This window comes from Neolamprologus brichardi, chromosome 18 (assembly GCF_056152115.1).
Source record: "Neolamprologus brichardi isolate AB-2024 chromosome 18, ASM5615211v1, whole genome shotgun sequence".
In the NCBI taxonomy this organism is placed as follows: Eukaryota; Metazoa; Chordata; class Actinopteri; order Cichliformes; family Cichlidae; genus Neolamprologus; species Neolamprologus brichardi.
This window is the reverse complement of record NC_142121.1, coordinates 11796546-11806987: the sequence shown is the minus strand read 5'-3', so window position 1 is coordinate 11806987 and position 10442 is coordinate 11796546. Positions and strand designations below refer to the sequence as shown.

The window sequence follows — 10442 nt, the reverse complement described above, 5'->3', positions numbered from 1 at the left end:
TCAAGTATAAAGATGATAAGAGTTAGTATTTAATTCAGTAAATGCTGCATCTCCATTAAGTTTTGTGTGAATATAAAAGTATTTTTTTAAAAATGAAGGCTGAGCAATTTTCTTGTATATCTTCTTCATGCAGCACTGAGCTCTGGGTACTCCAGTATGGAGTTTGCATGTTCAAAACTCTTCCCACAGCCCAAAGACATTAATGAGGAAAGATTGACTGGTAATTCTGAATTCTCCTAGGTGGGACTGTGACTGTGAATCTATTTTCGGTCACTATATATTAGCCCTGCTGAGATAGGATCCACTCCAGAGAAAAGTTGTATAAAATGGCCTCAAAAGACCTGAATTCAAAGATTAATTAAGCTGTGTACCACATTAAGATGTGTACACCATGAAAGTCAGTAATAACAGCTACATTAAGTTGTTGTACTGCAATATACAATATGAATGGTAAATGTTATGCAGATAAAAGATTGCTTAAAAATAGACAGTTCCAGGTATCATGTTCAGTGTTCCTCAAAATAAGGGTTTCCCCAACCTTACGCACAGTACGCTTGCATAATGGTAAGCAAAGGCTGAATACATCTGTACATGTTGTATGTTTTTTGTTTATTTTTATCAAATTTGCAAAGAATTTAAAGTATTTTTTTTCATGTTGTCATTGTAGGTTATTGGGTGTAGAAATTTGAAGTGAAAAATGAAAATAATCCATTTTAGTAGTCAAGTATTTATTAGAAATCCACAATTTAACAGTCATAGAGGCTGTGATGGCACAAGCAATAGCTTAAACTCACAAAATTCATGAAGAAATTCATAGCAGAGTTTTTGCTGATTATTTCCCAATTCCTTTCTGGTTTTAATGCTTAATGTGTCAGTTTGTATAATGGTATTTGCTGCTAAATCATCCTTTTTCATTGCATATTGATGAAGTCCATAGGACGCTTCATTAGTAGAGTCACCTCCAGTTCCTCCCTCTCACTGAAGAACTGGGCCTTGCTCTCATTTTTGTGGACCGGATCGGGGAGATGGAGCCCCAGTTTGCTGAAAACAGATGGAAAGGCAGGTTAAAAAAAACAAGTAGCACAGGGGGGATGATATATGTCTAACACTGAAAGACATTAAGAGTTGTGTGATAAAGCAATCAAAGCTCAGATCTTGGCATGCACCTCTGATTAAAAGGAAATATCTGAAACAGGGCACTTCTGGCCTTAAATGTTGCCTCTAAGTCTTCAGGGAATTAAAAATGAAAGCAAACATTTTCAAAGGATCTCTTACTATTTCGGCGTCCGTAGATCAAGGAACTTTTCTTTCACATCCAGCACCACCTCTTTTGCTTTAGTGTCTGGTAGTTTGATTTTAACCTACAAGTGAGGGAAAAGTTAGCATTGTTATTATTCTACACTGTTCACATTATTATATATATATATATATGTATCATTTTTATTTTAAAAACATTTCCCCTTTTTTATTCTTCAATTGTAATGCAAGATTAGGTTTTAAAAAATACTTTCCTCCTTCCAATTACTCTTAACCTTCAAGTAACTGAGTGGGGTCATTTATGACCCCAGCCGTGTATGTATTTGTGCTGCTGGGTTTTTTAGATTGTTAGTTGTTTCCTACTTTGAATATTACTTCTACTTCTACTTCCACTTTTTAAAGGTTAACACACATTACATGTGAAACATCCCAGTTTGAGATCCTGAAATAGCTAATGTACTGTAGTGTTGATTTCAAAGCCGGATAAATGGTTGCATCATGAAGGGCATCCAGCATAAAATGTGTGCCAAATCAAATATGCGGATCTGCTGTGGAGATCCTTCCAGTAGGTGAAAGTACCTAAATAGCTGCTGTAATTATTGTGCCATATCGGTGATTATTCCAGAATCAAGCATCTTACTATGACCAATCTAAAAGAGTGAATGCACGTAATCTCAATATTTACAAGTGTTTTAACACAAACTATTTTAAATACAGACTCCAAATATTATTTATTGGAAATATTTTTACATATGTTTTAATACATGCTCAATAATACAGGTGAGGAAATCCCAGAAAGTTGATTCTTTTCATTTGGATTTCAGTAGGAGAAACACTACATCATCCATCCAAGTGACTTTGTCAGTCTCAGCTAAATACAGGTTTCCCCAACCTTACACACAGTATGCTTGCATAATGACTGAAACTAGCAGCATTGCTTAACAAAGAGCCAGAAGGTCTGTGAATAGTCCTCATGGCCACGTAACAGTGGTCATGACAATGCGTGTTCTGATCATGAAAGCAACGGTGCTTTCTCTTATTATGCAACTGCATTGTTTATAGGTTTGGGGAAACCTGCTGTCAGCTGAGACTGAAGGAGTAACCCGGTGAAATGTTTCTCCCACTGAAATCTAGATGAACAAAATCAGCTTTATAAATCTACAAACAAAACTTTTGTTTAGATTTTGTTTAGAAGATTGGAAGTTAAAGACAATGAAAAAACACCCTGATCTATGAAGTCTTCTTTGTAATTTGTTGCTGATCGAAGTATTGGAAGTCAGTTCATCTGTATTTTGGAGATAAAAAAATAATACAAACATACTAAAAGACACAATTCCCTTAAATATACATAACATTTCATATTTAAAAAAGGAACAGACAAAGGCAATCTTAGCAATTTGAGAACATTTTGAAGTATCTGTCAGAGATCAGGTGAACAGTAGAGGAAAGATAAACACTATTAGAAGCATTTAAATATTTTTTACGTATATAGAGCCTGGTCACTATAGGGTTAACATGTGCTCCTGAACATTTTTAGACTGTTCCTTTCTAAAGTCTAAAACTAACTACGTCTTCAACAGAATTATCTGAAGCCAGCCAACATTTAATAGGAGATTCATGCCTTGCTGCTCTTGATCACAACCTTGTGCATTTCATTTTAGTATCAAAAAAGTGCACTGAGTGAAGTGTTAAGAAATCTTGTGACACTTGGTAAGTTACCAGCATGGCTTCACAACACATGGAGGATGGATCCTTTCTGCTTAATCCCAAGAAGAGATCCTCTGTTCCTACACTCTGCTTCAGGATTATTTCATACCTGCACACAGAGGTGATAAATGAAGCAGACACACTAAAACCAAACACAACAAATATCACATTACCAGACATTACCTTGAACAGAAGGAGATTAAGCTCAGAAACAGACAGTGTTTGAAAAAGTATGAGGACTCTTTTGAACCTTTAAATATCCGCTTTTCATAATGTCTGATGCTTTTTTACATCCACTGTTGGTGTGTGTCTCTTTCTGCATTGCAGGCTTACTCAGGTTGTGGCCTTGGGTCAGTTAGATCATCATACTGTGAGCCTTCGGCCACTTCTTCTTCACACCAGATATCTTTGCTGTTCTTCTTCGTGTTTGCGGTTGACACTAATTAAACAGTCACATAAAGAGAGAAAGACAAATGCAGAAACAGTCATGTATGCTTGAATAAATACTTTTTTAGAGTGCTTATAATTGAAAAATAGTACCTTGTTTTTCGTTTTTGGGTGGGGGGCCAATATGTCCGGGACCCAAACGTGCATATGCTTTCACATCCTGTGAACATAAACTAATATTAGTGTGTGTGTGTGGGGTGGGGGGGAGAGAGACTTGGCTTAATGGTTGCTGTAGTTGAAATACAATGATACATATTCTGTCCACTTCGTTTTACTCCATATTCTCCCATTGGTCCTCCCTGCCCACACCTGCAGACTAATAAACTTCACACCATTTTTCTAAATACCCTAAAATGTATATTTTTATTGAAAAATTATTTTTAAAGGTTCATTTTGCTAGTGTTGATTGATTATCCTTCCATACATAGGATTAAAATTTTGCTTGTTGAAAAATGTAAAGAGACAACAATTTCCGAGGAAGATACTAAAGGCTAGTGTTATCAGGGTTTTAACATGGACGCATGTTGATCTTACTTTACACTCATCTTCCTCTTCTTCGTCCTGCTGACTGGACAACAAGGCAGACAGAGCCCGGAGGCTCTTTGCAGAAGATACCCCAAGACAATCCATTCAGAAAAAAAACAAATAAACAAAATAAAACGCGCAGCGGACACAAACGAGGAGGAGAAAGCTGCTAAACTATAAGTAACTATAACAAAACAATTATTTTAATTGGTGCTAGTATACTAATTTTAGCAGCTCACGTTTGGATTGTTGACGCTTTCTGTTTCCCTGGAGACGCCAGGCTTTCCCGCTGCCATGGCAACCAGTGACGTCGAACAAATTACGTGGCCAGAGCCGGTTACGCAGATCGCCGTGAAGGTGTGGGTATTTAGTTTACCCATACCTTCACAATCTACCTTTAACAAGTAGGTTATTCCTATTTTGCAACTTTATTGATGAACCCATTCAAACATATGCATGACAGGCAGTCAATTTATGGTGAAACATGTGGACACGTTTTTAAACTGCATATCTTTGGAGTTCCATATGAAGCATGGTTTGGAGATGTGGGCACAGACATCATTACTATCTGTAAAGAAAGCCTTGTCCTCACAGATATACTCTATTCCTCCTGCCACTGTTGGCGCGCTTTCAATCGTAGTAAAAGCGTTTGGGTGAGAATCAGAGAGGCGGGGCTATCTGCCTTGTCCCTCCGTGGATACCGTAGTGAATGCATGGCCCGCGGGGATCATGTTGAAGGTGACAGGTAGTGCCATGCCGGGAGCCCTGCGATTTTCACCGTTCACCGTGTTTGCTGCTGCGGGTGACGGCGAGAAGGAACCAGCGGTGGCTCCGTTAAACGTGGACGAACTGTCTCTGTACACCGCTCCCCCGGAGAAGTTTCAGTATGTGGAGCCTAAAGCGGGGCAGCTGGAGGAGCGAGTCGCCACCCTCAGGAAGTTAGCGGAGCCGTACACTGCTTGGTGTCAGGTCACCTATGAGAAAATTAAACCAAAAGTTCAGGGGGTCTTCCAGTTTGGGAACGACGCATACGCCTATGTGAAGAACCCCCCGAAGGACTTCTACCCCCGGGCGGGAGTCATCGGCTTTACCGGAGTCCTTGGGCTGGTTCTTGCCAGAGGCTCCAGGATTAAGAAACTCATCTATCCGACCACTCTCATGACCCTGAGCGCCTCTCTCTACTACCCGGAGCAAGCAGCGTCCATCGCAAAGTCAACCGGAGACTCCGTGTACGACTTGGCCGTGCAGAGCTACGCAGCGGCGGAGAAGATCCTAAACCCCCAGAGCAAAGCTGAGAAGGTCAATAAACCCGAAAAGAGCAGCGACTCCGAGACCAAACAGTGACGACTCCGAGACCAAACAGTGACGACCCCGGCGTGACTGCAATAACCGAGCAGTAGCCAATCACACAGGAGCTTTATCCCGATACTGTAAACTGAGCGCTTTCTAGACAGCGTGACTTTTTCATGCCTACACTTTGCACTAAGCTTCACATGAAACTCAGGCCGGGCAAAGGGAAGGGGGGATTTGCAACTTGAATGACTTCCTTCTGATTTGAATGTGTATTTATGTAGAGATAAAGCAGTGTCTTACATTAAAGTTGTTTTACCGCCTTGATTCCGTGTCTTATAATGCCACATGCACAAACAAGATAGTCAGCACCAAAAAGAAAACTAATTCAGGATTTTAATAACCAGTCGTTTATTTTAACAATTTTGTTCAATGGGGTGACAAACACCAAAGTAGGCACATTTGATCTGAAACTGTATTATTTTCAAGTTTTATTTGTCATATACAGGTAACAATTATTATACTCACAGATTTTAAACATATTGTATAAAAAAGGTTTTGCTAAAAAGTCATAATCCTACATAAACTCAAAACATTTGTAGTATTAAGTACTCATTAGACCCATTTGCATTACACTGCTCAGTAATGCTGGATATATCTCAGCTTTATATTTTAATGCTTTTAAAGTAAAAACTTCAAAGTCATTCTAAAGCTTTAAAGTAAATGGTATGGAGTAGAAATGGCTAAAAATACTGTTGAGTGGAAGTAGAAAACAGTATGACCCAGAAGTACTTAGAAGCACTAGTTAAAACGACATACACACCCACTAATTAGTAAAATCTCAGCTTTGAGTTGAGCAATTTTGCTATTGCCAGCTTTGCATTCTGAAACTGGATACGCCAAAACAACCAGTGGTTCAGTCTGAAATTAAGCCCATGCTCATTGGGTAGCAACTTGTAAATAAAATGTCATTAGCCAATGAGCATTTCCTGGAAAATCACAATTTCTGACTTAGTAAATTTAATGTTTTATGAAATGTGACTGAGCTCACAAATAATCAGGAAAATGTTGATGTTAGAAAGGACTGGAAGGCTGTTAACTTTACAATTCTATATAAACCAAAGTCCTTTTACAGGCAGACGTTCCCACCGCCTGCTGACCTTCAGAAAGAATGAAAGATTGAGGGGCCTCACACCCTTAAACTATGCTCACCTTTTACACCACGAATGAACTCTAGTCAAAATATATTGGTAGAGGGCCAATCAAATGTCATGGGTCAAACAGCCACCCCATGTCCCCCCTCTACATACGTCCATGAAAAGATATAAGGTCAGTTGCCTCCTTAAAAACACATTATTACAGATCAAGAATCATAAAGCCTGCAGTGCAGCAGGTTGACAGCAGTAAATGTGAGGTGTCTAATAACCAGAAAGGAAACGTGTTAGCAGTATAATCCTTCCTTTAATGTTACTGTTTAAAGCTACTTGTGAGAAACCAAGCAGCCTTAAATTTAATTACCATCTTACCACAGGGAATGAACACTGTGTGACTGTTTAACATCTTTATTTTCATATCAGCCAAAAAAAAAAAGAAGAAGAAGAAAAAAAAAATACAAAAATTAAATATGAATGACTTCAAAGAAACCCTCTCAGAGCAGCACCAGCTTCTCATTGAGAGCAATCTGTGCTTGGGTGAGGTTGGACAGGTAGGTCACCATCAACAGGTCCTGCAACAACAAAAGAGAGCATTTAGATTCACACTAAACTAAAGTGAAAGATTATAACAGCATAACAAGGAAACAAGATTAAAGGATGGTAAGTTTGGAAAGAATGCCCAGATTAATGATGCAAAAATACTTCCATCTTCTAAAGCTTCTAATCCTGAAGAGAAACAGTATGATGCAAGTAGAGCCCAAAGACCATAAATAACCATAAAAACAGGAGGAGAGTTTAATTACATGCCAAAAACAACTCAGAGCTCACCTAAAGCCTCTTATATAAGAGCTGTGACAATTCAGTTTACTCTTTTTATAGCCAATGTGTTTATACGTGGAGAGAAATTAAGTACATTATTACCACAACAATAAAATTTTCTGCTACTTCCTTGTCACAACAGGTCAGCACAGCGGGTAGCTCTGCATGTTCAATTTGGCAGTTTATTGCCAGATGATCTTCCTGACGCTAGATTTGTGTCTCTACCACAATAATAAAAATGACAGTGTCTATTAAACTAGCTATTTTTAAGTGCCATTTGCCTGTCTGTTTAGATCAAATAGCAAAACAAAAACAGCAGTTGTCACTGATATAGTAACTTAAACACGAACACTTACATTGATGTTAGAATTGAGCATGTTCTCAAAGTCCTCAGGTGAGATAGTGGGCACCTTGTTTACCAGATCCATCAGGAAACGGCCCACGCTGTTGTCTGCTGTCACCTTGCCAGACTGAAACAGAACAACATGAACTTCATAGCCATCATCAGCGCAAAACCTAATTACTGCTCAAATGTTCCCAGGTGACCAATATTAAGTTAAATTGTCAGGGATTTAATTAGAAAAGAAAAAAAAAACCCAGGGGACAAGTTTGTCTTGATACTCACCAGCACATCCTCAATGTATGCCAGCACTGTGGTCAACATGTCCTGTACCCTGGCTGCAGCACCACCAACCTGAGACAGGTCAGAGGTCAGCCCCTTGGTACGACTGGGGGTCACACGTGTTCGCTGTAGCAGGTCCACTAAAGAACAAATAGAGAGTATAATATAAAGTTTTCTTTCCTTTCATATGCACCCCAGCGAGTTGTTTGAGACACTGGGATTTAATTATTTGGCATTTCACAGATACTTAGTCACAAAGCATTTGTTTTCAAACAGTCGCCTTCATTTATTCTTTGTATTCTTACCGCCTATCCTCTCAGTGTCATAGTACACATACTTGACAGACAGTGGGGTGAACATCACACCAACTGTCTTTCCTGGCACACCCATCTGCGCACTGTGTAGGAGACACACAAACACATTCAGAGAAGCACTTTCAGGCTGTAGATGATCACATAAACACAGGCGCTGACAGAAAGATCAGCCAACCTGACGTAGGCGCGGATGTTCATTTTGCCACTCTGCAGTGCCGTGTCCACGGTCAGGTGAATGGGATTAGAGGCCTCGCGGCTGTAGTACTCGTGGATGAGCACTGAATGTTCTGTGATATCAAAGCCTGTGGCATACCTGTCAGAAAAGATGAAAATCTGCTAAAGAAGACAGTTTTTTCCACTTTTAACAAACTTTAAATCGTTAATATGACAGACTGACGCACCATCCGATGATGACCTCTGTGGGTGAAACCCTCTTGTGAAGCTCATACATGTTCTTGGCAAACTCCATGTCCACAGCAACCTGTGGTCAAAAACAATGCATTTAAGCACAGCCATGTACACTGTCTCTTAAACATTTCTACAGAATCAACTTTCACTTGTGAAAGAGTTCAGTGATAATTACATAATACATGTATTAGTCATAGTTACCCTGTAAGATATTTTGTAATTCACTGTTTCACAAAGCAGGATTGAACATAGTAGGTGGTATCAAGAGATAAACATTAAGAGATTTTTTTTCCTTTTAATGGGGTGGGGGTTAGAAATGCTGAATGCCTTTTGATTAAACTCAAACAATTGACAAAACCTTGTTACTTAAAGATAAAAGAACAATCGTTCTGGAGGAGACAACACACGTCAGGTAAAAACGTGCCATGACCAGATTAAGGTTGATCACTGAGAAGATCTCAGGGGGCTGTTTCTATTGTTTACTCAGCTACTCAAAAGTAGTGCTTTGCAACACTATTACACATATCAAAATGAAGTATCTCTACAGTGACCCAGATCATATCCAGAAAATAACTTCTTGTAACAGGAAGAATCACACTCAGAATACTTTATTAATCCCTAAGGAAATTATGTAGCCTCAGAAGCCATTTAGAAAAACTACCAGGAATTTATTCAGCCTGGTATTTAGCAGCCATATCGAAATTAAAACTTTAATGGACATTTAAAAACCCAGACTCATCTAATTAAAAACACAAAAGCACAAACACACAAGTTTGATAAAGTTTAGTTATCTTTTGCTTTGTTGATGCTCCTAAGATTTTAATTCATGACTCTTTGAGTTTCGGATATGTCTAACTGAATAATGCGTTATTCTTTAGATTATTTGCTGAGATTATTTGCTGAATGTCGGTTTCGTCTCTTGTTTATTACTCGATGGCCGATGTGGAATGGCTACTGTATTACTGGCCCTTTCCACTTGGCTTCAACATCAACAATAAATAAAATTATGTTAGCTGCAAATAAAGAGTTTAGTAACATACCTCATCTTCAGATTCATTGTGAGGGACAGAGAAGCAGTTGGTCACCTCAATAGAGTGCTTGTCAATAGTACCTGAAAAAAGCAAATGTTTCAGTTCTTACATTATATTGTTGTAGTGACGAGCAGCTTCATTGTAAGTTAGCAAACAAGAGGATTCTCCATTAAATCGAGACAGTAATAAGCGCTAACATCAGCGATAAGAACAGCGATCTTTTCCTGTTGCTAAGCATCAAATGAGTGCAAACCCCACCAAAATGGAAAAAAGTCCAGGTGATTTGCTAAAATTTTAACTATATGAACAACTGAGTGGGCGGCCAGCTGTTACGAGTGATGCCGCTAGCTAACTAACAGTAGCTAATGCTAGCCAGCTGCTGAACTGAACCAGCATGTGTTAGCAGCTAAAGCTAAAAGCAGCTAACTATGCGGCAACTGGTTTCGTGCGAAGTCGGTCCAAGCGGCGCAGGACAAACATATTGTCTTTTTACTTACCCAAAAGGGTTCCAATCACACGACTCGCTCCCTCATTTCTTCGCTCGTAAGAGTCGCAGATAGAAGCGAGGACGACGGGATGAATTTTCACAACTGGCCCGAACACCGACATCTTGGAAAAGGAGGGCAGACTACTGATCACACTGCCTGAAGAGACCAACTGATTACCGGCTTCATGGACACATATACCGCCACCTTGAGGCTGGCGGATAAATAGCGGTTAGTGAGAATAATGCTAATTATGATCAAGTCATTGATATCATTGTGATACAATGTTGTAGGACTGTATCTTCCTCTATAAGCGGAATTTTTTAATTAGTAAATTATTCTAACAAGGAGTCTGATATAATAATAGTAATAATAATGTTATT

The 10442-nt window shown here is 39.1% G+C and overlaps 3 protein-coding genes across 4 annotated transcripts; 1 reads left to right on the top strand and 2 right to left on the bottom strand.

Annotated features, from left to right (window-relative positions):
• Positions 1–719: 719 nt before the first annotated feature.
• Positions 720–5282, bottom strand: dnaaf6 (dynein axonemal assembly factor 6). Of its 2 annotated transcripts, none has more exons than XM_006792382.3 (6): positions 4176–5282; positions 3505–3571; positions 3298–3403; positions 2977–3073; positions 1276–1361; positions 720–1041 (listed from the first exon to the last, which is right to left on the bottom strand). In XM_006792382.3, the coding sequence occupies exons 1-6, from the start codon at positions 4314–4316 to the stop codon at positions 912–914; spliced, it is 627 nt and encodes a 208-aa protein (XP_006792445.1). In that variant the 5' UTR covers positions 4317–5282; the 3' UTR covers positions 720–911. The 2 variants fall into 2 exon arrangements, with proteins under 2 accessions (XP_006792445.1, XP_006792446.1); XM_006792383.3 differs by having other exon boundaries at positions 3946–4272.
• On the top strand, positions 4250–5283 carry LOC102777839 (MICOS complex subunit MIC26-like). The gene has a single exon (XM_035908295.2). It carries the CDS (start codon positions 4666–4668, stop codon positions 5278–5280), a length of 615 nt encoding a protein of 204 aa, XP_035764188.2. The 5' UTR covers positions 4250–4665; the 3' UTR covers positions 5281–5283.
• Positions 5284–6667: 1384 nt separating this feature from the next.
• Positions 6668–10232, bottom strand: eif3f (eukaryotic translation initiation factor 3, subunit F). Its single transcript, XM_006792384.3, has 8 exons — positions 10072–10232; positions 9584–9654; positions 8537–8616; positions 8311–8448; positions 8127–8218; positions 7825–7961; positions 7556–7669; positions 6668–6952 (listed from the first exon to the last, which is right to left on the bottom strand). The coding sequence occupies exons 1-8, from the start codon at positions 10181–10183 to the stop codon at positions 6875–6877; spliced, it is 822 nt and encodes a 273-aa protein (XP_006792447.1). The 5' UTR covers positions 10184–10232; the 3' UTR covers positions 6668–6874.
• Between the last annotated feature and the right edge of the window lie 210 nt (positions 10233–10442).